The sequence below is a fragment of the Platichthys flesus genome, chromosome 18 (genome assembly GCF_949316205.1).
Source record: "Platichthys flesus chromosome 18, fPlaFle2.1, whole genome shotgun sequence".
NCBI classification, from domain to species: domain Eukaryota; kingdom Metazoa; phylum Chordata; class Actinopteri; order Pleuronectiformes; family Pleuronectidae; genus Platichthys; species Platichthys flesus.
The window spans coordinates 13,208,378-13,235,761 of record NC_084962.1 but is presented as its reverse complement, the minus strand read 5'-3'; the positions used below and the strand labels follow the sequence as shown (position 1 = coordinate 13,235,761).

General features: G+C 41.6%; 2 protein-coding genes across 4 annotated transcripts; one reads left to right on the top strand and one right to left on the bottom strand.

Annotated features, from left to right (window-relative positions):
- The first annotated feature begins 424 nt into the window (after positions 1–424).
- fbxo25 (F-box protein 25) lies at positions 425–12,118 on the top strand. 3 transcript variants are annotated; one of them, XM_062411883.1, is made up of 11 exons: positions 425–503; positions 1,315–1,520; positions 5,677–5,780; positions 7,494–7,543; positions 7,660–7,752; positions 7,850–7,943; positions 8,379–8,563; positions 8,823–9,005; positions 9,335–9,478; positions 10,405–10,431; positions 11,179–12,118. In XM_062411883.1, the coding sequence occupies exons 2-11, from the start codon at positions 1,393–1,395 to the stop codon at positions 11,266–11,268; spliced, it is 1,098 nt and encodes a 365-aa protein (XP_062267867.1). In that variant the 5' UTR covers positions 425–503; positions 1,315–1,392; the 3' UTR covers positions 11,269–12,118. The 3 variants fall into 3 exon arrangements, with proteins under 3 accessions (XP_062267867.1, XP_062267870.1, XP_062267868.1); XM_062411884.1 differs by having other exon boundaries at positions 458–503; positions 1,388–1,520; XM_062411886.1 differs by lacking the exon at positions 10,405–10,431.
- Positions 12,119–12,368: 250 nt separating this feature from the next.
- Positions 12,369–25,057, bottom strand: si:ch211-225h24.2 (uncharacterized protein LOC564539 homolog). The gene is made up of 4 exons (XM_062411859.1): positions 24,654–25,057; positions 18,494–18,550; positions 14,945–15,060; positions 12,369–14,484 (listed from the first exon to the last, which is right to left on the bottom strand). The coding sequence occupies exons 1-4, from the start codon at positions 24,738–24,740 to the stop codon at positions 14,046–14,048; spliced, it is 699 nt and encodes a 232-aa protein (XP_062267843.1). The 5' UTR covers positions 24,741–25,057; the 3' UTR covers positions 12,369–14,045.
- Between the last annotated feature and the right edge of the window lie 2,327 nt (positions 25,058–27,384).

Genomic DNA, 27,384 nt, shown 5'->3' with positions numbered 1-27,384 from the left:
CTATGCAAGCCTGTAGCCGCCACCCCCCACAGGAGATGATGTGCCTGTGTTTTTGGCCGCGGCGCTCCCCGGTTCCTCCCGGCACTATGCTGCCGGTGCGAACAGACCAGGAATCAAACATGGACGAGGAAAGGAGGCCGACCGCTTGTCGCCGCGCTTCTACCTCCGGTGCGTCCCCATCCCCCATCTCAATATCAAAACACAAGTACATGTGCGCAGTCCTCTGTCACGTGCAGGAAAAAGCCCCAACAGAAAAGAAGGGGATACAAAAATAGACGTACGCAACGTGATTGACAGTCTCCGTCGAGCAATGAGCAGCGGGACATGGGGTAGCGACACGACAAACGCCGAGCTCTCGTTCAATCAGAGAGGAGCAGGGGGGGGGGGGGGGGGGGCGTGGACATATCCCAGCGTCCGCACTGTGTTTACTTCCGTCAATATCTCGATGAGAGGAGCAGCAGAGGAGGAAGAGCTCGGAATAAAGCAGACGAGCAACTGCCAAGGTCTGTTTAACGTCTTTATCTCACCTGACACGTGGACTACAGCGTGGCCTCTGTTTATTCCCTGCCTTCCCGTCGTGGTTAGACGCGCAGAGTCCACTGACAGCTTCGTCTCCACTTGATTTTTTAACATTTGTTTTAAATCGTTGATATTTTGCTAATACTGTTGTTATGCAAAGACAAATGCGTCACAATTGTCGCCTCGTGTGCTATGACTGCAGTTTTGCGTGTCAGTGTGTTGACAGGATGAATATAGATGGATTCACTCATGTTGTCAGACTGTATACACACATTCTGGCTGATATTTTTAATGTTATGAGATAATGTAAATACATGATTTTGTTGTGTTGAAATATTTTGCCTTAAATTGTAAAAACATTGTATTTTTATTGCATTTATGCATTATATATTTGAGCAGACAGCTAGATAGATAGATATATAGATAGATAGATAGATATATGGATAGAAATGTGTATGTATTTGAACATCCTAGCGGGTGCAATTTAAAACCTTGTGCAGATAAAAGTTTTCAATGAAAAATGTCAGCTGACAGAGCTCAGCATCTCTGATGTACATTTTCCCTTTGAGTTTAGAGGTGAATAATGAATTGTATAGGGAGAGATAAACTGAGAGACTTTTCTGCTATTCAGAATTTTGAAGAGTTGAATCTCAAATTTTATTTTGGTATTTGAAGATATTTAGAACTCTTTGCTTTCTTCAATTCAGGCATTAACTCGCTTATTATGTTTAAATTGATATGGCCTTTCTCTGCTTCTACTGAGGGGCAGTTAGTAACATCTGCTCTTCTCCCCAGGTGTTTGGTGTGGCAGCGACATTCTCTGCTAATTGTCGCCCCCTCCATCCCCCCACCCCTATACCTCCTGCAGCAGAAATGCCTTTCTTGGGAAAGGACTGGAGGTCACCGGGCTTGTGCTGGACCAAGACAGAGCACGGCTGGAAGAGGCTCATATACTATGGAAACGAGCTGGAGGATAACAACAGAGACATAGACTTGAAAGAGTAAGATCATAACTTAATCTTTTCTTTCGCCACAGTCTACCTTAAATGGAATTCTTACACCAAAGTATAAAGTACCAACCAAACTGTTTAAATGTTCTCTGTCCTTTATGGACATAAAGTACTTTATGAATATAATGAAACATATACAGGACACAAGGATCAATCTGTACAAAGCATTTTAACAGCACGCGTCGCTGACATGTTTACATCTGGGTTTCTGTTGGAGTTGAGCCATTTCAAAAGTCCCATGTCATCATATGTCAATTTTAGGTTTGCTGCCAACATGCTGAGACACTTATCAATCAACAGACAGTCACATCTATGACTCTGTCTCTCTGACTCTGATACATGTCTGCCATCCGTAGTGTTTCTTCCATCATGGCAGACACTGTGAATCACTCCATTTGAGCATTTTGGTTCTTCTGGCAGCTTGATTTTTGACAATAGGAATCATGGTCATTTACTTCTCGTTGGCTACATGTGTCACTAACAATGGATGAAACACTTTTTTTGCTCGACTAACCTGCTAACCTCAAACTACTGCACCACCTCATATGCCATCTTTTCCCACAACAGAGTGATACACCCCAGTTGTCACCAGACATCTGTTAAAAGTCAGGGTTGCTTCAGAATATTGCAGGAGGCGCATTTGTGTTTCTTTGCATTTCTGATCAGCTGTTTTCAAGAATTATCTTGTAAACCAGATCAACTTGTCTTGGGGAGCAGCAAACAGCTCCGAATGTTGCAATGGTTGTCCACACTGTCCAAATTACAAAGACAGAAACTAAATGACCCTTTTATATTGCATTTCATAAGGACATCGTGTAAACCATGTAATGACTGATGGTTGTTATTTCTAAATAAGATGTTGATCATGTCTCAAATCCTATTGGCTGCAAGATTAATACATTACTATTAATGTATTATTTTTCGATCTAGGTCAACTTCTTTTTGACATCTCCTATCTTTCATTGTATGATGGAGAATCATTTTCTGACCAATCTAAGCTTTAGATATTGTATCTTCACCACGTGGATATGTCAGTGTGCAGCAAAAAGGACTGAGGTAGGAAATACAGCAAAGACATTGTTGCGGTAACATGGTCAACGTTTTAAAAGCGAAGGTAACCAGGAAATCTGCGTGCTACAGTTTGTGGCCTGGCTGTAAACCAGTTTTTCTTCAGGGCAGTTTTTGAATAAGTGCTGTCTGTGTGAGGCCAGGGTGAAAACAAGGATGTGGATACAACAGTTGTAAATGTTTTGACCAGATTTCATCACTAAAGCCACAGCTTCTCAGGGTCAGAGAAAAATCATGCAGCCATAGCTCTTCACTTGAGCCATAGCTGAGGGTCCCTGATGAGGCAATTTGCATCCCACAATTGCAGCCTCTTGTTTCCAGATGGGCGTAATGGCAGCTGACGGAGCTGGGCACAGGGTTGGTTTCAAAACAATCAAGAGACCATCTTGTGCAGCGTATCTTGTGAGAGCAAATATCCAAAACAGCTGGAGGGACGGAGCTGTTTTGAGTTGACCTTTACTACATCTTTGTATTTATTTACCAAAGTATTTAGGTCAGGCGTTGGTGTCCCCCAAGTCATGTAACTTGGTTGTAACATAGTTGACCTGCAAACCCCTGTGTCATTACATTTTTGGTATATGATTAACTGACGTTAAATAAACCTTCCATTCTTATGAGGTGATTTAAATGCAACACATAAATATAGGCTCACATAACCTTTCCCGGAACAAGTTGGGTGTGCAGCAGGGTTACAATGGCAACATACCCTTCAAACTGTGAAAGCCCAAGGATAAACCTAAAGTGACCTCGCTAATCACAGCTCCAACGTGGTGCAGGCTCCAGTTTTTCCATCAGTGGTGCACAAGAATAACAGAGAAAAGTTCAAACAATGACTGTTGTGTGCTTTTGTGATGCTTTCCCTCCCAAAGGAGGCGTTTAGTGGGTTGAAAGACTTGAACGACCACTGTTTGTTGAGAGCAGCTGAACTAAAAACATGTTCTGCTATTTCAGTCACTCCGCTGTGTGTTGCATGTGTGAGCCTGTGTGCAGTGCCAGTTGCCTCCCAGCAGAAGAGCTTGCCCTCTTATCTGCGGGAAACATGAAGGGCTTTGGAGCACGGCAACTGGTGGTGAGTGGTCACATTAACAAGCCAGTCCCCTCCTACGTCATATATTAAATGTGCATTGTGCTACTTTTTTACTCAGCATGTCTGTGACTCAGCGTGTCTGTGGCTCCCTCGCTTATTTGCATCAAATAGTTGTGCTGCATACTAGTTCCTTTTTCTGGATAAACAAGGTAATTTCAAAATGAATATTTGACGAGTAATTGCATTCAGATGTTATGATCTTTTAGCAGCTATGGTTTTACAGTTTTAAAGTTGTCCCAGGCTAAAGTAGCTTTAACTAGAATAGGACTGAAAAGAGTGGATGCCTTCTCCAAGGCCCACAACAGTCCGCTAAAATTCAACCAAGCTTCACTAAATTACACACAATCAAAGATATCCCATACCTCATCCTTCCATCACGTTTCGTGGTAATCTGCATGTAGTTTTTGTGTAATGCTGCTAACTAACAGACAAACTAATGTCAAAGATAGCACAACCCTCATAAGAGGAGGTGATAACAATCTTTATAGCCTCATCCTCTGTTAAGAAGTGGACTCAGCCACACTTTGATGTGCCCCTGTTGGTTGGAGATATCTCCTCCGGCCCAGTCTCGCCTTTTCTCTTGATTAGTACCTCACAGTATCACACGAGTCTGTGAGCAGTCTTTTTTAATAAAAGGTCACGTCTACACACAGTTACCAGTGACATCATCTTCTTCTCATTGGCTTCTCTCCAATTAAAACTCACCAAGATCGGTCAGTGACATCATCCTCTTCTCATTGGTCGCTCTCAAATGTGAATAACTCTGGAGACTCTTGATCCTCTTGAGTTTGTCACCCAGAATGGCCAGTGACATCATGCAGCGAGCCAAGGAACTTCTGGCAGGCCAGCACATGTGGCACAGAAAGAAAGAGAGGCATTATGGTCCCCGCTGACATGGTACGCAGTGACACAGGAACAGTTTAGATGACAGCAATCCTCTAAAGGCCAGCAAACCTCTGCCACCTCTGTTAACATTCAAGTGACTGGAAGGGGCTGCGAATGTCTGTTGACATATTATTAATCTGACACCCTCTTGATTACTTATAAAGCACAGATTAAAAGTTGCTCGGATGCATCTGTGTGCAGCGCAGTGAATAAGAGAAGTGAAACAGCCGAGAGTCTGCCCTGACTTTGTGTTTGTGTCACCCTTGTTCATGTTGAGTTCCTTCATAAGCTTGTGTATTTCAGGATATAGTTTAAATATCCACAGATCCGCCTGTACCTTCGTGCGGTGTGATTTTCTTTTCTCGGCTCTGGGGAGGATGCTGCCGCTCCACATGCAACCTGTCACTCCTCACTTTGAATTAAGTGCAACAGATTACTTTGCTTCCATGTGTCTGTGTGTGCAACTGGATAAATGGATAGAGACAAGGGATTACCGTCGAGCTCGATCACCCCGATCAGTTGAAACCGCAGTCGGACCAGCAAAGCCATGTTGTCATGATGCTGAAGAAGGAACAGCTGTTAATATGAAAAAACACTGAGCAAAAGGACATGCTCTCAACCTTTATTGGACCTTCGTGATTATAACAGGGACCAAATATTTATAGACACTAATCATGCAAATAATGACCTCTGCCAAGGAAGTTAGGTTTTCATCAGCTGAGTTTGTTACTTAGCGGAATTAGGTAAAATCTACTGGACAGATTACAATGAAACTTGATGGAAGGATTCAACACTTTTATGACGGTATTTGAAAATCTTGGTTCATCTCGCTCCACTTTTAACCACCTGATCACAGTGTGTCCATTAATAATGTATGGAGCAGGTAGTTTTTGCCGTACTAACCTGCTCGACTTAAACCAGCGCAGCACTTAACCTACGTATGAGCCGTCATGTCCTCCTGTCTCAGTCCGAGTTGCTCCAGGGCACTGCAGCAGAGCACATTCTTATCTAGTGGTTTGTAATTTGCACATTTTTTTTAGGTTAACTGGTCACACTACAGTGCAGTGTTATCAACAAATTCCTCCTGTGCTTCCTCTTTCCAAACAGTCTCTGCAATGACAGCAAAGATAATCTGTTTGTCGCGGACGTGTGTGAGCTCCCCACAACAAAGAGGAAAAAGGATCTTGACAACAACAACACCAGATCTCAGTGTGAGTTTGCAGTAGAGACAAGTCATGAAGCCACCACCTACTGAAGATGAGATTATGATAATGAAGTTCACAGTGTCACATGTGAAGCCTTATCCCTGAATATTATATAGGACTCTTATGTTTGGAGCGTGTTTACAATACTTCAATATTTGTGTTTCAATAGCAGATCATTCAACGGTTGTAAAGACAGAGCCTGTGGGAAAGTTGCTTAGGACTGAAATATTCCGCCCATGACATTTTGTCCATAAATGGAATTCTGAAGCCTGTTTTTGTACAGATCACAGAAAATGCTTCTTCACATCTTAGAGTCAGTGACACAGAGTTAGGAGAGGGCAAAGACACACTGTGTAGCATGTGTGCTGAGTTACTTTCTACTTCTACTCTAATTACATTATTTTTAAGCTATACGTTTTCTTTCAAATTTGACTATTTGTTTTCACTAAAACATGCATTTAAAGTATAACATTTCTATTGATTTGAACTACTCTGAAGAATATAAACTAGTTCAAATGAGCTAGTACTGCTAAGGTATTAGTAATACTAATAGAAAAGTATAATATATATAATATATTATTATCAACTTTATTTCTAAAGGGCTTTTCAAAACCAGAATTACAAAGTGCTTTACAAAATAAAATATAAATGCAAAGATATCAAATCATAGAAAACCCAGGTCATACTCAGCAATGCAATAAGACAAAACGGTCAAAAGGTAATCCATGAAAAAACTACTGAAATACTGATTGTGCTGATTCATTCCACAGGAGCTAAAACCCAGAAAAGGTGGCAAACATTAGAGATCACCTACTATGTCATTTATCTTCCTCCATAAAACACCCTCAGATTAGATGATTCACAACAATGGAAAATGCACAATGTTCTTGATTATCCTTGGACACATCTGCAGGAGACACTGTAGGTGGTTAAGACTTTCTACAGTCTGCAGGTGCGCTTAATCCCTGTGGAGCTGTGGACTGTAGAGGATATGACCATCCCTCTACAGTACCCAAGGGTCTTCTCAGCTTCAAACTAGTCCGACAAGTCAAACTGGTTTTAATAAAAAACACATTTTACACTTCTGCTTTTGCTTTGTCCACTTCCACCCTCTCACACCTAGGTCACCCAGTGTCCTCATCCCATCTATTGCACATATTGAAAGATTTTCTGTTTAATGTAGGCTTGCACAACAAAAATGCACATAGGATCATTTGTGATTATCTATAATTATGTTTTAGTTTGTTTTTACTTGAGGACAGGTAAACTAAAGCAGAGCTGTCCCCCTGGGAATCCTGGGGGTGCAAAATATCATGCACGTGTTATTAAGATCAGTCGCCCACTCAAAAAACGGTCCATGTGTGAGTTTTAACTTTGCAGCTGTACTCCATTGACTTTAATCCGAACAGACAGTTGCAGTTTAAAGAGGTGGAATACCATAAACATGCCCTCAATCCAATATTGAGGCCTTATTAAAAAAAAGATCACTAATCGTATGATTATAGGCTAAAAGAAGGCCATCATGTTTTCATTTTTGTTCCAGCCTTGAACAGAAAGTCTACAACAGTTAGTATTTGCTGCAAGGTTATTGGATTGTGTTGTATTAGATCGCACAGGTGCCTGTCACTTGTGTCCACTCAATTTACAGTATCTACATGTTTATGTTAACTGATGACAAACTGACTCCGAGGAACAATGTGTGTTTTTTCTGTCTTTTAGTTGTTTACAGGGATAAATGGATCTATGTGCTGAGAGGGAACTCAAAGGAAGTGAGTACTGGAGCACACTTTTCACACAAACGATTTATTTGCAGCAATATTTCAAAAATTACAAGTCTTTATCAAACTCTGCGTGTGTGTGTGTGTGTGTGTGTGTGTGTGTGCAGCGACATGAATACAGCACGCTAGGCGAAGCGTTAAACCGTCTAGACTTTTCCAGTGCCATCCAGGACTTGAGAAGATTCAACTATGTTACAAAAGTGAGCGACAACGATTCACAATCCCTTTTGATCATTTTGTTGTAAAACTTGTACAAGCGACTCGCCCTCTAACCGTCTTACTGTCTCTCACCTGCAGCTTTTTCAGCTAATAGCCAGGTCTCAGCTGCCTTCCCTGAGTGGAGCTGCCCAGAAAAACTATTTCAATATACTGGAGAAGATGGTACGAAAGGGTAAGAGGACCCGAGAGGAACGCTCCCTTTTTATGATGTTGTCTGTGAAAAACCACAAAACGTGGTTATAAGGTCATGTTGCACAGTAGAGCAAAGAGAAGATCTAGACTGAGGTTCAGGTGGCCACATGTACATTTTTCATTTGGATTTAATACATTTCCATAATAATTTACAATGTTTGATCAGTTTTTCTGTAACTAAAATGACTTAACATTTGATAAGAACAGATAAGTATCCATAATTTTTAATCTGCAGTAATGTGAAAAAGTTTGGAAATGAGTGAAACTTTAGAAAAGGAAATATGTTATATTGTTATTTTTATAACTCAACATAACATCTTATTTTGATTTGGCTTTTTGTGGCTGATCATACTTTCTTTTCTGTGTTTCCTTCTTTTTTCTTTCATGTTTTCTTTTTCAAATTTGATCCCTCTAGTCCTTGAGGACCAGCACAATCCTCGCCTGGTCAAAGACCTGTTGCAGGACCTGAACATGACTCTGCAAAATCTGACCATCCACCTTGGCAGATGTGTCCTCGTGGGCAACGTCAGCATCTGGTTGCGCCGACTGGAGAACATTCTCAAGTGGCAGCAGCAGCTCAACAACCTGCAGATCCCCAAGGTAGAGGAAGTGGGTTTTAAAAAATGTGGACAATGTGTCGCTACTTCCTTTCACTGTACAGAATTTAAATATCCCATATAATAAACCCATTTTACAGCTTTGAGGAGCAACATAAAATATATAGGGGGGGATGAATGTATAAAACTGCATCTTTATTTCAGAAAACCTTTATGTGGTGTTAAAAAAGTCTTATTTTGTTTGTATTAATTCTATGTCATGTACTGCCCAGCTCTGATTGGTGATGACTTTTTTCCCACAGCAATTGTGCACTGGCCGGTCATTCAACGACTTGCCCCTACACATGCAGAATAAGATCTTTTACAATTTATCTGACGCATATGACATCATTAACCTGGGACAGGCCACACCCACTCTGCTCATGCTAAGTGAGAACCGGACGCTGTGGAAGAGACTGTGCCACTTCCACTTCTCAGACAAACAGGTGAGAGGACAAGTTTGAATGTTTGTAATCGCAGGAGGGCATGTTAACATGTGGCTGCCCAATTGGCCTGCTAAGATGTACCTCTGTTGGCCTCTAGAGGGCAGGATGCAACAGTGCAGTTTACTTGGTCCCTCTCTCACTCACACAAACACACACACACATCTTGTACAGTATATATCACACATGTCGTTTAAGCCTGTCGCCCTGTTTTAATTAAAAATTAATTGGCGATATTAAATTCCTGTGTGTGTGTGTGTGTGTGTGTGTGTGTGTGTGTGTGTGTTTGTGTGTGTGTGTGTGTGTGTGTGTGTGTGTGTGTGTGCGTGCAGTTCTGTCAGAGCTTGGTCCTGACCAAGAGCGACAACGTGGACTGGAAGCTGATGTACTTCATGCTGCAGAAACACTACCCCATGAACGAGCAATACGGTGACACCTTGCACTTCTGCAAACACTGTTGCATCCTCTTCTGGAAGGTAAATGGGATCATAAAATACACCCGCAACCACATTCACAACAGGGAACACTATATGACTAACTAGTGCCGTTCGTCTGACTGCAAGTAAAGTACAAATTGTTGATTACATCGAAGTTAACAATACCTTTTAATTTGATCACCATTTACTGCTGTGAACTCTTTTAGGTAGATGTAATGTTCAAAAGGTCAAATAAATGTCTGGTTTGACCTCAGTCACCCACTAGAGCTGATCTTTAACCACATGTAGGACACATTTCACATTTATTTAATTAAGAGCTTGCGTTGTGTGAGGAAGATTCGTAAGAGAACTAAGTGCTTAGATTAAAATGTCACTGTTACTATAGTATTCAATCCATGACAGAGTATTAGGACCACTCAAATTTAAGATTTGAAAATCATGTTCTTAGGAGGAAATTAAGTTGTAATTTTTCAAGAATAAAGTCAGAATATTACAACAACCAAGTTATTCTTAAAGTCATTAATCCTTTGGCTCATCAGCACTACATTATACGTATCAATGACAGTATCTTTGAAAAGATACTGTGTCTATTCTGTGTGTTTGTAGTTTCTCTAGAAACAATTCAATTGGTTCAAGATTTTGGATCCAGAGGCAGTAGAACTGCAACGAGCATCAGTTCTCCTTGCTGTTAATTTCCTAAAAATATGTTTTTCTTTATTCTCATATTACTACGCCTTCTTCTGAATAACTTTTTTAATCCTTGAAATGCCTGAATTGTTTTCTTCATAATGTCCCTAATACTCTGCAGTACCAATCCTTATTTGTCCCCCTCTCGATGATGTACCACCCACAGTCTTGTTACCCTCCCGGCTGGTTCCTTATACTGTTTAACCCTTGACCTCTCTACATCCCTCCTCTGGCTTGTCTCCTTCTCCTTCCCCGCTTCTCCCCCCTGATTCCTTAAGGATCGCCACCTGGCTTTGTTATTCAAGGTACTTTCTGTCCCGTCATGCCTTTCTGTCTCTTCAGCCGACCGTTTGTCCCGTGTTTCTCCCAGTGAACCGACTGAGGGCTTATCTTTTTGCATGTGTTGACCTTTGTCTTGTTGTGTTATCTGTTTCGCTTGATGTCATCATGTTTGGCTCGTGTTTAGTAAACAGTGTCACTCTGTCTGCTGTGCTGACTCTTTAATATTTCCTAACCACACTGTGTGTAATGATGTTCAGGACTGTGTTGCACCAGCTATCTTTAAAAACCACTGGCTTGTTTTAAACAATTGCTTCGTAAAACTATGTTGCACCATTACACCCATAGGAGAGCACAAAGATAACTTAGGTCACGTTGACATCTTGTTAGGACTGTAGGGCTTTTGTTAATCAAATGCAATCAACTAATGTTAATCAGCTAAAGTAGTAATAGTAAAATAATATTAAAAAAGGTTTAAGGAAGTCAGGCAGTGTAGTATATTATGTTTGACTACCAGTCTTTGGTAAATGTATGTGTTGTTAGGTTGTTTTACTACATGCATACATATATGTTTCAGAGTTTTTCGTATTCATAAAATTCAATCTACGTCATAACCAGAATTGATAATTGTCATTGCTGTGAAATGTAATTAAATATTCCATTACAGTCACTAACAACTCCAGTGTCACACATCGATGTGTTCTGTGTGCACAACATGAGCAACCGCCTCCCTGCTTTCTGTGCTAAAAATTCGTTGTCGACTCCGTTCCCAGGACTCTGGCCACCCGTGCACCGCCACTGATCCGGACAGCTGCCTCATGCCCATCTCTCCTCAGCACTTTATCGACCTCTTCAAGTTTTAACCCCTCCGAAGTGTCCGTGGTCCCTCAGTCTCCAAACCTGAGTGTGTATACTTGACTTTTATACAGAAAAACAAAGGGCTTAAAATAAAATCTCTTTTTTATGACGACAATTAAACACACAAATGTTTCCCTAAGACGAAAGACAGGTCAAAGTTGTAAGTTGTCGATTTTAAGAATTTTGGTGGTGACGGATGAAATGTAAGAGAAAGTTTTTCCTGATAAATGTTTTGTCTTCCCTGACGAAAAAGAAGAAACTATTATGTACATTTAATTCCTATGTTGAATATATTTATATGTGAAAGGGGTTGTAGCATGTTAACACTAGAGATAAGTGAGTAATGATATGGCTCTATAATGTTGTTTTTTTTTGGGGGGGGGGTTTCTACATAGAAAAGATAATCATTTAAAAAGTGGCAGAATAAGACGTCTCATGTCGATGGTTTATTTATTGTCTTTCTGCATTTTGCTATGTTGTGGGTTTCGGGAATTTGTTGCAATAACTGAATTCATTTCGTGTGTGAGTCTCTGTTTACATACTGAACGTTGTCCTTTGTGAATTCTTGGTGAGTTCTGAGTAGACCTTCGTGTTGGCATCAACATGAGAAGAAAATAACCTGAAACAAGGCGCGGAAATATTTATACGGCTTAACTACTTTTATCCAAACTGTCAGAAAACTGTCCAATGTGGCAGGCAAAGAAAATGTCATAAGTTATTTGTTATTTTATATTTGTATCCTTCCTCCAACTTTTGTAATATTCCTTGACTGTTCAATTTCTCTTTGTGGTACTATCATGACTTTTATGGGAAGGGAATAAGTTGAAATAACAATTAAATATTTCTAAAAACCTGCTTCTGCTCTACTTTTTCTATTGGGATGCTAGAAGATGTTTTTGTGTACTGGATAAAGATTTTGTTTGTCCTCGTGGATACATCTTCCATAACAATGTGCAAATGTTGTCATTGAACACAGAAATACCATTTATTTTAATGTTGTTATATTTTAAATTTACCTCAAAGAGTGGATAAGAAGTTTAAACAAAATTAGAAACTCCATGTGGTTACTCTGAGCTGAAAAGTCCAGAGAAAGTAGAGGCAGACGGTGAGAATGCAGCTTTATTCTGCTCTGAGAAAATATAACCCAGCCTGTAGGTGAATAAATGAAGGATACAGGAATCCAGTGAGGTGGACCTACAGCTGTGTTGAAGCAGAATCAAACAAATTCAGTAAACAGCAAAAGATGATTTCAATTAAAGTTTCTTATTCAGTTAAAAGAAACATTACTATAGCAAAAAGGAAATCACTCCTCATTGTCTCAGTCCTACACAATATACAGATTATTTAAGAGTGAACCAGCCTGTCTATAATACACACTAACTGCAGCCCCCCCTGCTGGTCAAAGCGATGCAGCACGGAACCAAAGTGGGCTGCCTCACCTGCATCTGTGCGCGTTTTGTGATGAGCTCAACAGGTTCCTGCTCAGAGGAAGATCTGGTTTCAATTTACAGCAAAAACACATGAGGTCATCTGACTGACATCATGAAAAAAATATTCAGCTTCATCATTCAAACATGTCTCAATCTATGACACAGTGTAGGTTGCTTTGATTTTATTCTGTTACTAATATGATAAATCAATTGATTATCAAAATACTATGCATTGACAAAGTAACTATAAAAAAGTTTATTTCAATGATGCGAGGCACTGTATATTTATTTTGTTTTTTCGGTGAGTGACAAGAAATTCATATTTATCATAAATGACGTGATTTGAACGCAGCATTTCAACAACAGCAGCGTCACTTGTTATTCACTAAAACGACTGTGACAAAGTGTCTGTAGCTGTTTTCAGACATGCACTGACACATTTTCCTGCCATCTTCCCAGAGGGGCGTTGTGACAGAACACTAATGTCCCAGTCGGTCGCTCTGGATAATATTTCCAGAACTTTTGCCTCCAGGTAAAAAAAATGTCAACTTGGAAACACGATGAGATTCAAGAGCCGACGCCAGTGGCGATGCGCTGGAAACAAAAAAATGTGATTTCCGCAGCAGTTCCCTGTTGTTGTGAACTTGTCTGACTCGGACAATCTCCAGCTGTGTTCTATATATATAAAAATCAAACTCCGTAAAATGTCCAGAACCAATTTTTCTGGACATTTAATGGAGCTCATGTCTGAATCTGGCTTCTGTCTTTATCTTCCTTTACCTCTAACTCTGCCTCTCACACACAACCACACACACAGCAACAGTTACACACACCGGTATGCCAGATTGCACAGCTCAGTATTGATGCATAAGTTAAGGCTTCAACCTCACATTCTGTAACAGCATAGACATGAAAGAACAGAACCATTCTAACTTTATAAAATCTGGAGTAGGTTTGCATATTCTTCATCAGTTCTCTAATACTAAAACAAAAAACAGCCACAAAAAATTACATGAAAATCACTTTTTAAATCACATATCTACAGGTCAGGCATTTTAAGGCGTTCATTTGTTATTACTATACAATTTATACCAGTGATTCAAAACTTTCGCAAGAAAAAAGAGCCCATTGATCAAACTAACACCAGCTCTTCATTGACTTTAAAGCTAAAATACCAAAGTCAATCTTCATGTTTCATTCGCAGGTCTTTACTACAGGACATCAGCTCAATATCAGTTAGCACCTGTTCAATTTAAAGACATTCCGAAGACGAGCAGATATTTGGTTCAGGTCTTCATCCTCATCACGCCGGTGTTGAAGGACAGAGGGGGTATCATAGGTTTAAAGGGCTACTATTTAAACCCCTCCCACGCGACGTCCGACACAATCCCTCTGCTCATCCTGCTGATGCCGGCCAGCTTGACCTTGGCACGAGACGTCCACGTGACAGCCGCTGTCGAATCCCTGGAGTCCGACAGGTTAGCGTAGCGGGAAGAGTCCTCTTCCAGGCCCTGCCCCCCCCAGGAGGCCAGGTCCAACGGAAGGCCTGGAGCCTCGGGTTGAGGCGACGGCGAGTCCCCTTCCGGGCTCTTGTCCTCCGGGGTGTCGTCAGTGGTGGTCTCGTTTAAGTCCTCCAGCTGAGGCGGCTCCCAGCCCTCCATCTTCTCCAGCTTCTTGGCGGGCGAGATCTGCCTCATGGTCATGGTGACGCTCTCCCAGAAACAGTGGCCCTTCTCCGGCTTGTCCTTCTTTTCTTTATCCTTCTCATCGTCTTTGATTTTCTTGTGAGACCTTCAGAGAAAGAAAGACAATGAAGCCGCTGTTTCACAAAGGTTCACCTTGAACATCTCAGCTAAAAATAACAGTGACTGGGTGGAGAACAGACGTAACACTAGGGGAACTCTCCCAATACAACGAGCCATCATATAGGAATTCCCGGTTGCTTGTCACAGCGACGTGATTGATTTAGGTTTTCCTCTTCATGCGTGTTCCACATCACGGAGGCTCTGAGGGTTAGTCACTGCCGGCAAATACATATAAACAAGCACAAGTGGTTTGACCTCTGAGTTTGTGTTCACTAACATGAGTTGAATTAAGTCTGACATACATTTTATATCCTTGTAGGACAAAGCCTTATTTCATCAGAACTGGTGAAAGAATTAGTTTGATACTAAAATACAGACAAACTAAATTTAACCTATTTAATACAGAATATTTATAATCCCACATTGTCCAGTTTGGGGAACCTCACCCTCTGCGGTCAGCCAGTTTCACTCCCGTCAACAAGAAGTGCTCGTCATCTTTAGAGGAGAACATCTTCTTCTCCCTCCTCTCCTTCTTGGACATGTTCTTCTTCACCTTGTCCTCCTGACAGAGAGCAGCAGACAGCAGCGCGTTTGAGCTCATCATAACTACATATTTATAGTAGACGTCAAAATCCGCGTTTTTCATTAGCTCAGGTTCATGCAGACCACACTGTTACTGGACCTCTTCTATATTTCTGCATGATAAATGCATGAATCATGTCTAATGGATGAGTGGGATGAGGCTCTTCTGAAAACAGTGTGTGACGAGCACATTGTGAAGTGTGAACTCGCACAACACTCCGGTAGATGAAGAGCCAGAGACGGAGAAAAACAGAAAGAGGTCTAGTGGCACAGATTGGTCAGTGCTGTTTGGTACATTCCAGCGAGAGACCCTCCACTCCCCATGAAACTCCTCCGGACTCGCATCGGAATTCCTCCCTGTCTGTACAGCTGCAAACTGAGCCCACATGCCGCCCTCCTCTGCGTCTAAACTTTTGGCTTTGTTTCTCTCTGTGCCGGGGAAAAAATCTCACTGTCAACAGTCAAGGTCATCAGGTTTACTCCCCCACTTGCCTTTGCTTTGTCGATATCGTAACATGCTCAGTATTAGAAGCATTATCTAATGAACACATTTGGCCCTGGTCTGCCTTTTAAACTGCTTCTTTTTGTTCCTATATTTAACCTCTCGAGGAGCTGCCTAATTCAAAGCGCTGCGTGTGAACAAACAACTGCGAAAGTCGTCGCATTCAAACCAAACAGGAAAAAGCACAATAAGATGTGTCACCAGGACTGAGATCCAGCTTCTAAATGTCACCACCACATAACGTGTGGACTTCACGATCCCGCTCAGGATCTCCTCTCATACCCAAACTATGTGACATTTAAGGGATTTGTAAACACATTGCCTGGTCTATCCTTGGTATGTCATCAGGAGACAGACACTAAGCCGATAAAATGAAAAAACAAATCCTCCTCCGCTCACCTCTCGCCCATGGACAAGAACGCTGCCAGTTTCTTGGAGTTTATTGCCATCAAAACAAAAAAAAGACATTTCTAAATTTCATCTCAGCTATTTCGAAACCCTTTTTCTGTCTCTCTCCTAACTCCCTTTTCTTGTTTCCTGTCATCAAGTGTAAACTGTGGAAGAGATTTTTCTGTACTCGGAGGAACCAGAGATGCCAGGAGAGATTGAGTCCATCCGTACGTGTGTGTGCATGTGCTTGTGTGTGTGCGTGTGTGTATGTATGGAAATTCCAGCTCTATATGTGCACGCATGCGTGCACATACAGAGGGCCAGCCTATTCACCATTCACTCCAGCATTAACCTGCAGGCCTCTAGAGCCAAAGCTTCTCCGTGCCCAGTAATCTCTCCAGCCAAGACGTAGGTAAACCAAGCAGCTCACTGAGGCTGGCTGTGTGGGGGGGCTTTACTTACATCTCCACACTCGGCAGAACAATAGAGCTCCTGTTGGGCCAAATTCTTCCATCCATACCCCAGAGGTGAAAGCGTACGGATTAAAGAGGCATTTCATTTTTTGAAAATGTTGTATGAGTTGGGTTATTTTTCCAGGAACTCTGGCTCCTTCTAGTAGTCAAAAATCCAGCAGATTGGGATTAGGTGAACTGGAGACATTTTCCATCGGTGTTAATGGTTGCTTAATTCCTCCGATACGCTGGTGACCTGTTCAGGGTGTGCCTCGCTTTTTGCCCATCGTCTCCTGGGATTGGTTGGATGGATGGATGAGTTGTGGGTAGGATCTAATTATTTCACATTCTCGCAAAAATAGTGCTAACTTTTTATACTAGTCGAAGCTAAAATAAGCTGCTGTTTGTAGCTACATATTCAGGAGACAGATATGAGTGGTTTAAATCTTCTTATCAGTCCCCCTTTGCATAAATGGAATAAGCGTATATTGCAAAAATGTTGGACTACTCCTTTAAACAATGAACTAATCAGAATTGTGTTGTCATATAATGTGATTTTTGGCTTATTAACAAATCAATAAATCTATTTTATTAAATAAGCAGCAGAGGCAGAATTAAGTGCGTTACAATGAAATCAAATATACGTTTATATCCAAAACAACACATCCATCATTTATCAAAAGACTGGCGTGCGAGTAGTTTGACAACCGGCATAGAAGTGTATCACATTATGGCTCAGCACAGAAAGTATGGAGCACCTTCGGGACAACTGCTTATATATTTTTAAGGGTGAAATTAAGTAGGTTTTGCTCGATTAAACATCTTCTTATTTAGAAATTTAATCAGCCTTTTACAGTTAAAGGGTCACCTCCACCTGCAGCACTCCAGCTCCACTTTGTATATCCTAATATGAGCATAAAACAACCAACAGTGGAGGAGTTGCAGCCTTCCACACTGTCCGAGCAGCTATTTTCAGCCTTGTTTTTCTTCCACAGTGATTGTTCTCGTCAAAAAGGCCCAGCTCCTCGAAAGAATGTTGCATTTCCTTCCCCTCTCTTCTCTGGCCCAGCCGCCGCTGTCCTCACAGGCGGGACCGCTCGTGAAATATGTCGCGGGAACTAAGTCACCTACAGCAAGTGTACATGCAGTCGGAAGGCGGCACAGAGTTCAGAGACAATGGAGCTTTAGCTTTCCACGCTCAGAAGAGTTCAGACACGACCGCAGCATTCGAGTAATGTCAGCACAGATCGGATCTAGCAGACTGTATCTCAGGAACAAAGACGCAGCACATAATCTTATTCACACAATGGGCACAGCTGCAGGTGCAGATAAAATCACCCACACGTAAACACAAAGTGTACGGGGACGATGGTTGAGCAAATTCTCGATAACGTTGAAGCAGCTATACATAAATCCATCATCAACCAGTGAAGGCTTTAAAGGTTCAGTCTGTAGAATTTAGTGACATCTAGTGGTGAAGTTAATGTGGCAGCTGAATACCCCTCAACTCATCCCCCCTTCCAAACAAGAAAGAGAACCAGTTAAGGTCTAAACAAAGTAACTTCACTCCTAACCTGGACTTAAGGATAAAGGGACACACACACCATAACAACAAACAAAACCTTTTTTTCCATGATAAGCTTCAGGATAAAGCAGACGATGATAGCTGAAGGCTGGCGTGTTTACAGATAAACAGTGCAGAGCTGTCCTCTGAAACTCGTCTACCTCAGCTTCACTGTGAAACACCGGCCATCTGACTCTGTGTGTGTGTGTGTGTGTGTGTTTGTGTGTGTGTCACTGAGGTCGGTTTTAGGATATGGATGTTTTTAATGACATAACACAGACACTTTTGGGTTACGAAAGAAAAAGAGTGTGACGCCATATGAGCGATTATGAGCATGTACAGACAGTGTTCAGTCAATGTGTGAGATGATAAGAGTTTTTTTGGCTCCGTATCTACAGGGAGTCACTGTCAGGGGTAAAAGAGTGTAAACGCACTATAGGTTTGGTTGCAGATAGTGTGTTTGTGACTGTGTGACATCCACTAGCTGTGAAGTGGTGCTTTTTACCTTGGACACATCAATGACAGCTTCCTCCTCCTCTTCCTCTCCTGTGATATCTTTGTCCTGAGAGACACACAAACACAAAGACACACAGAGACAAATACCAGCAGTGAGTTAACACAAATAGCAACCTCCCAACACAAACACACAACATCCACCTTTTACAGCAAGGATGCATGAGTGGTGAGTGTGTGCAGGCTTTCCTGTAAGAGAGAGGGAAACCTTTTTAGAGCCGTAACACAAACACGCTGTGTTTGGAAGGCGAGATGGAGGGATGGGGGGACGAGAGGAAACCACTGAGCTCAGAGGGGAGATTTAAACAAAAGAAAGCAAACGAAAATCAATGACCTTTTGCCTTAAGAGAGCTAAAGCAGAGTTATTTTGGTTCCATTGTGCTTGAGTCCCCAGGCTTTTTGTCATTTTTCATATATCCTTTGTGTAATATCAGTTTTATAATTTCATTACTTTTACTGTCCTATGTTAAGCTCCATGCAATTTTGTTTTGGTGGGAAGACAGCCCCGGGTCTTTCTAAGAGAGACTGAATCATATACTGTTATATTGAAAAAAGTTATCAAAAATAAATTAATAAGCAACTAAAATAAGAGGGTACCTCCTGTAAGGACCAACAGCCTCCTTATGAAACCACATTTAAATTCACCAGATCAACACTTTGATTTGCATCTGCACCTAATTGCACACACTCATAATATCAGTCTCCTAAACATGCCTGTTTTTTCACTAAGATTAACCATCCCCTGGTTCTTCTTTCTTTCACCAGGTTTTTACATAATCCTGCAAACTACAAAACAAAGAAATGCAGACAGAAACATAACATCCTTGGTGGAAATGACACACAGGTAAATATTCAACAGTTACTTTAAATACCGAGTATTGTTTTAATAAACATGAACCAAATTGATAATCTAAGTCTAACAACCTATTCGGATTAATCCTGTTAACCAGGAAAACCTTTAATGGTCATGGTCACCTTGTTGTCCTCTCAAAGGTTAAGTTCACAATCTTGGAACACAGTCATTGTTTATCTTCTTTGAATTTAGCACATTATGACCACAGAGGATTAACAGAAACCTGTTTGTTTTGTGAGCGTTCTCATGAAACTCATCATATTCTAGCTGAACATCCATATACGTCCGTTTTATCCTAAACCCTGGAAGTCCATGGTGGTGCCATATATATGATACCGTCGACAGCCAACATTTATTGCCAGTGTTTTTAATCTTCAAAACGCTTTTGACTGGTGTTTACTGTATTTGCAGCCCTGCGGTATGCCTCTGAACAAGTCTGACTGGATTTGGACTTGCCCCACGAGATATAAAAAAAAAAACTGTAAATCATAGGAAAAGGGTAGCAACAAGTCATCAGACGTGCAGCTGAGCCTGGGATTACTGACGCGGAGCCAGAATTCCTGTAAAATGATCAAAGCTGCGAGGACTTCTGACATCTTACAACTCCATGAGAGAGAGAGAGAGAGAGAGAGAGAGGAGGAGAATTGATGGATGGACATGTCTGAGCAAAGTCTACTGGGTCTACGCCACCTGAGCTGATCAAAGAACCACACTCACACACATGCCGATTGCTGACTACTGTTAAGAGCGTACAAGCATTAAAGACTTGGAACAGAGGGTAAAGCTGAAAGCGGAGGGGGTGTGTGTGTGTGTGGGGGGGGGGGGGTTCAGGGGAGAGAGTGTAGTGTTTCGGAAAAATACGCTCCTGACAACAGAAAACAAGAGTTCTGCTTTCGCCCCTCGGGGGGGCATTTTTCCCCCTCCCCGTCTGTCTCTATTCGCCTCACTGACTGTGTCTGTGTGCAGCCGGCAGCCGCAGTGTGTAAATTCTAGCACTGTGTTGTCCGGGTGTAACAAAACTAAAGAAAGTCAGATTACAAGGCAATAAAGACGCAGAGTGAATTTTAATACCAAAGCACCACTAGTCGGCTATTTTCAGAGAAGCATCTCAATACACCACATCCTACACAACCACTGACTCAGAGACTGGAACTGGTAAATTTTACCAAACACAGACTTCAAACATAGAAATAGTAATAAATTCTTTATAGCAACTTTCAAGGGACCCAAGGACACTTTACAAATTTAAGAGAGAGGACTTTTAAGATGACAGAGACAAAGACAGATTGTTTCAAATAGTAGAGGTTAATGAAAAGATCAAAACCTTCTTCATATTTTTACTGGACGTGAAGCTACAGATAAAGGAGTTGATTAGATAGCTCAACCTATAACCTGGGACATTTAAATAACTTAGCTTAACCACAGACTGTATATAAAGATAGATGACATGACTCCTCCCCAAAAGTGAAGCCAACACATCTCATCACCACCCGGTGGCTGGCTGCAGTATAGGTCATAAACCCTGCCTCCTCTACGTTAATGAATGGGACATTTTATCTAAAGAAAAAATTGGTTTTCTGTTATTTTTGGTGGTTCTTGTCACATGTTTGTTCAAGTGATCGCTACTGCACAGACTCTGGTTCTAAAACAGGCAAGATGGCGGCGCCCATATCCGTGATACACTGGCTTCATTCCTGAACAGTGGGAGGAAGTGGAGAGCGGTCGTCCATCTTTAAATACAGTCCACAGCCGTAACGCTCATGTTTGGACTGTGATGAATAGACAAACTTCCTGTTATTTCACTTCTTAAGTCATGGTCGGAATATGGCGTGACCAGTTTTTTCACTTGGCTGCGTGAAATTGTGATTTGAATCACCAATTAAAAGGAAAGCAAATACGCCTGTAAGAGTTTCCATGGTTTACTCATTAACAAACAATAACTAATTTGTCACGGCAAAAACAATTGGTTGTGGTTCCACAGGAGGACCGAGGACTTCCTAGAGATATTATCCAGCTTTTGTACTAAGCCGAGCTAATCAGCTCATTTGGAGTTTTATATTTGGCCTACGGATATAAGAGAGGTGTTCCCTTATCGCTAAACCCTGGTAGGAAAGTGAAAAATGATATTCTGAAGAATGTCAAACTTATGTTTTCAATGTTAAAAAGGCAGCCTGTCACATGATGATTTCATTTGAACTTTTAGGAGGTTTGATTTCCTCAATGTAATCCTGATCCCCCTCAGTCAGTGATCCCCTCGGCTTTACCTTCTTTTTCTCCTCACCACTAATGATTTAGATGTGAGGCCGTCTGAAGTGAGCTCAGCCCTAATCTGTCCTCTCATGATCCCACTTCACAAAGCAGAGCCTGTCAGTGGAGTAACAGTCACGTTTTCAAAGTATTCAGGTGTGTTACTGCCTTAGGCCGTGAACAATCAGGTACTCGCACCTCCCACGTGTCCACAGCTGCGTCTTGCAGCCTATTGAACTTCAACACAGGGTGAGGGGTGAGATAGCTGCGACACAAGGCCGACTGTCGCCCTTGAACGCTGTGGAGGGGGGAGAGATACTGACTTCAAAAAAAGTATTAGATCTCCATCCCCCCTTGATTTCCTCCTTACATCTGTGTCTGTGGATGTATTATCCCTTTATACTTGTCTGTCTCTACCTGCCAGTTGGTCTCTGATGTACAGTTTGTACAGTTTTTTTGAGTAAACACAATCCCAAAGGGAGAGACTTGTTGTTTCTTGCAAAGACTACAGATACACATTATAATTTGATGAGGAAAACACAACTTTGTCGAAGAGAAAATTATGGGTTTAAGTTTCTGGACCACCAGGATCCATGAAGGTGGAGAAAGAGACGGGGCAGTGTTCCAGCTAACAGTATAATGTAATTCAAAAAAAGTGAATCAACAGCTCTCCAGTCTAGTCTCAATAAAATGTTATAACCTAGGGTGTAATTACAGGGTGGGTGGGGTGGATCCAGCCCCCCCAAAATAATAAACTGACCTGTGCACCCCCTTTATAATCAAACTGAATCAAATATTGACTGTTATTAAACATGATAAAGTTGTTGGTGTTCTCAAATAAATTTAGCACGAAAAAAAGAATAACTGCTCTGGCAAGCATGATGTATAAATAGTGATTACTTCTGATGTATATCAATATTAATATTTATTGGTAAGAAATAATAATTCTGATATATGTATTTGAGTTTTGAACATGACATTTGACCTTAACCCCCAATGTTCAACCCAAGGTATGCAATTGGTTATAACCTTTAAAAGAAGTTAGAATTCATTGAAATATAATGTATAATGTACGAATTAATGTGTTTACTGCAAATTACTGCTGAGTAAACACCACCATATTTCTGAAGCGGCACCTCTCCAAGCAATGATGAAAACAAATGCATTGGTTCAGCTTCTCACATTTGAGCATTTGCTGTTTAAAAAGAAGGGGCTAAATCATTGTTCATGCAATGTGATCTTGATCCAAAGATAATCTATATCTGGCTCTTTCTACTTCCCTCTCTTCCTGACCCAGACCAGACAGTGTAACTATGCGATCTGAATAAGGAGAAGGAAAAGACTGCATGTCCAGACTATGTTATCATAACTTTATATCCTGGCTTCTTCCTGTACCGCTGCTGGGTTAGATCTGCCTCTTCAGTGTGTTTACGACATTTTATGATCCCACCCCTGACCCCTGGATGGGCTTTATGACGGTGGCAACGGAGGAGGACCTCCCTGATGACTTTCCCAGGATTTCTCTGCCCCGTCTTCGGATCAGCCTCGTATCAACCACGTAGTCTTGGTGACGTCCGGGAAAGGGGTCAGAAACCGATCTCAGGGCGGCTCCTCAGACGTAAGGCCCAAATGTGTTGGTTCCCAGGGTGGACGTTGTTAAGAACAGGCCAATAAAACCCAGCCATGGGTCACAGATCTCGACATTGTCACAACAGCGGATGAAAAATGCCGCAGCTGGCCCAACTGCCCCATTGAATGCTGTAACACTGATAAGACATTTAACAATAAACACTTAAAATACTTTTTTCATCACTTTTATCATTATTATTTGTGCATTATTATATTTGCAGATTCAAGCAATGTAACACATCTAATTGCCGAGTTTGTACGCCTCGGATTGTACTCCACACACTCCTAATGAAAACAGCTGTCTCTTGACTTCCCCCATAAAACCTTGAATTGTTGTTTTAAAAAACTCTTATCACCTACGCAATAAGGTGATTAGATACCACAGGCAGGATGACATGTTAGCTTTCACCACATCATCAGGGATGCTCTGTTTTGACTGCACAAACTGTTGTCTGCATCACATACCTGACGTCGACGCCTGAAACTTGTCCATTTAGATTCTATTGGAGAATCTAAATGAATCTATCTAATCGACGGGTTAAAGAAACAACAAGAAACACGTCTGCTTGCTATTTCTCACAAGTCAGGACTGCTGGATGCCTTCTTATGTGCGTTGGTGGGTGTGTGTGTGTGTGTGTGTTTGTTTCTTATCATGGATTCTCCCCTGTGCCTCTTCCCAACACCTTGACAGAACCCAGCTGCTTGCAAATGCTGATACAGAGTCCTAAGAGACCTCACACACACACACACACAAACCAACTGGTGCTGCTAACCCATCAAAGTATAGCTTCATACATAGAAGGCTGTATGTGGGATTGATTGATTGATCGGAGAAATACAACAAAGAAAAGTGCTGACATTATTTCTACGGTTTCGTAATCTGTACTGGTCCACTTATGGAATTACATTGTCCCTGAAGTTCTGAATGATTAACTCTCCTCCTTTAACCTCTCCTCACTTTGCTCCTCAGCTGACATGACATGAGTTTGACCTCCTCTTCATCCTCCTGCTGCTCCACATTCTGTCAAACAGCATGAGGTGTAACTTGTCACTTTTTTTAGAAGTTAAGCAACTTCCATAAGAAAATACCTTTAAAAACAGAAATATGAAGAATGATTTCGAAATGACTGGTTGTGTGTCTCACTTATCATGCTTCAGTCCCTTGTTATACTTTATCCTTTAATTTGTAGTTTGTGTTTTTAGTTTGTGTATGGGTTTACCTTCCACTCAACTTCACTGCTAATCCCCTCAGCCTGTTTTGGACATCCTGACACTTGTTTTGGTTGGAAACACACTGAGACAAAGAATGGGCTGAGATAAACTAATTCATCAGAGTTACACATGAGCATTATCAAACCTTATTTAAACACGTGTAACTGCGATTGTTAGTGAGCAGCTTCCCCTCCATCCGTGTCATTGTTACCTTGTAGGAGTGATGATAGTGCCAGGACATGTCCTCTTCCTCTGACGCATAATCCACCAGCACTTTACTCTTGCTTTTCTTGAACATATCTCCACGGGTCGCCGCAACACGCCGTCTTGTTCTTAGGAAAATAAATTGATTTGTCAAAAACAAAGTGTAGAGTTCAGCCTGTGGAGCACTTCGGTCCCGGTATGTCTCGTTCCTCTTCGCAGCGCTCCGCTCGCTATTTGATTGTTTCTCCAGCAGCAAATCCCGCAGGTTCTTCCTCTGGATACACAGATTATTCCTCCATCGAGGCTCCAGCAGCTTCTCTTTTCTTTTTGAGAGACGCTCGCTGCTGGCTCCACAGGAGTTCGGTGAATGTTTGGTGCGTTTTTACGCAGACTCGACCACCTGGACCTCCGCCCGTCGCTCCGCCCACACCCCCACCATGCTCCGGCTCACTGTGGTCACCATGGCAGAGGGGAGAGAGGACCAATGAAAACCTTTAACTTCCATTTATGACATTAAACCATATATTTCGTATCGTGGATATGGAGACAGTGTCACAACAAACTGGAAATTAAGTCAAATGATCTTGGGTTCAAAGGGAGTCGATCCTGCAAATACACAAATCTTCTTTGACTCACTATTTGACTACGGTGCGTATCAATTCAGTGATGGAGGAAGAACTCAGCCCCTATAGGCTACTTGATTAAGAATACTTCATTACATGATTACATGATTAAAATGTTCAAAATTATCAAAATAAAAGCACTTACAATGCAACAGACGGGCGCCTCTAGCATAACATTATTAAATGTTCAGTGTGTAGAATTTGGTGACATCTAGTGGTGAAGGCGCACATTGCAGCTGAATACCCCTCAGCTCACCCCTTCCCTTCCCAACATGGAATAGAAGGTGTGGTAGCCTTCAGCCGTTATCAAATATTAACGGTTATTTTGTTTTGTTCCATATTTGACCAGTGTTTTCATATAACGTTAAAGAGAGATACCCAGGTCTCTTATTTTGTAGATCATTACAGAGTAGCACACAAGCATCACATACAAACATCTATAATTGGGCTCAATCTTTCATTGATAAAACAATATGTGGATGTACAGAGATGTGTTATTTGAGCCGAAGATCTTCTCTCTTGACTTCCTATCTTCGTGAGTTACATTTCTGCACAATTTCACCAAATGTTTGAGATGGTTTCTTCATTTTTAAAAGACCAGTCTAATATTGATGACAGACGGAGAGAGTGTGTGTTGAATGGAATAAAAAGGCACAGTTGTTGCTTTATTGAAAGTCCACGAGAAACAGGTTTTTACTGTAACTGCCTCCCTCTCCCTCGCTCTCTCCCTCTCTCTCTCTCAGAGACCTCTGACGCCAGGGGAAACAAGCGCCACATTATGCTGCTGGGCTGACCTCTCGAAATAGCCACAGTTTAGCTCCGGTTAAGACCACTCACCTGATTCAAAGGGGCCTTGAATTCCTACTTCAATGTCCACATTATACAGTAAGTCATAGATGTGATTCAACTTACGTAAAAACCAAAAGACGCACACACACACACACACACACACACACACACACAAACACACACACACACACACACACACACACACACACACACAGTTTTGGAGATTTTGTTGCCTGGATAAGTGAATGACACTTTGGTGGTTTTAGCAGCACAGGGGTGTTATGCAATGTTGCACCCAGTGTGTAATCTGGATTTAACAATGTAATAATTCCATCACAGCAGCTGCAATCAGCCTCATAAGAGCAGCGAGCCAGACACTTATTGGAAACAGTTGTCAGTTTTTATAGCACAGATATAATATTCCCAAATAATCTGTTTCAAATTGCGCTTGTGTGTGTGTGTGTGTGCGTGTGTGTGTGTGTGTGTGCGTGTGTGTGTGTGTGTGTGTGCGTGCTTGGCAGTGCACTTGTTCAGTATTGCTCAAGTGAAATGTTTTAATAGTTTTTTTATGTTTTCGGTGTCGGCTCTTCATTAGCTCCAGCCGACACGAGCCCTGAGTGGCTGTTAGGAGACGTCCGCCAGCCGTCAATAGGCAGGTCTGTGACCTTTGACACTAAATGTCATCAGTGGTTCACCTGTCCATTGGAGACCCTTTCCTGGACATGCATTCCCCCAGTATCTCCGCAGAGGTTATTTACAATCGGGGGGGCCGTGATGCTCGACATCTACATCCTCAATCAATCGTTTTTATCGTCCAAATCCTGACAGGAACCAGTTTTTTACTAATTAGAAATCCTTTTAGTGGAACCAAGAGACCAGACCAACATGTATTTGTCCATATCGTTGTGAGGAGGATGAAATACCCCCCCAAATACATTCACCAAAGCCATGATATATTTTTCTATCTAGATAATACCAGCATTACTGTAGCTAATTAAAACAGACTGCTTTAGAAATATATTTAAAGAAATTATAAATATGCATTTTGAGTTACATTTGATATTATCCTATAGTCATATTTGCTCTCATTAAACATTCCTATTTGTACTTATATAGTGCCTTTTATATTAATAACAGATTTTACCCTGTAGTTACCGCTGTGCACTGATTTGTGTGCATAAGTGTGTGTGTGTGTGCGTGTCTGCATGTATGTACTGTATGTCAGTCCCTCTAAAGTCAGCTGCTCACAGGTCAGGTCAAACAGTCATGGTCGGACACAGCTGGGACTCTTCAGATGTCTCACAGGGACACATATGTATCGTGCAG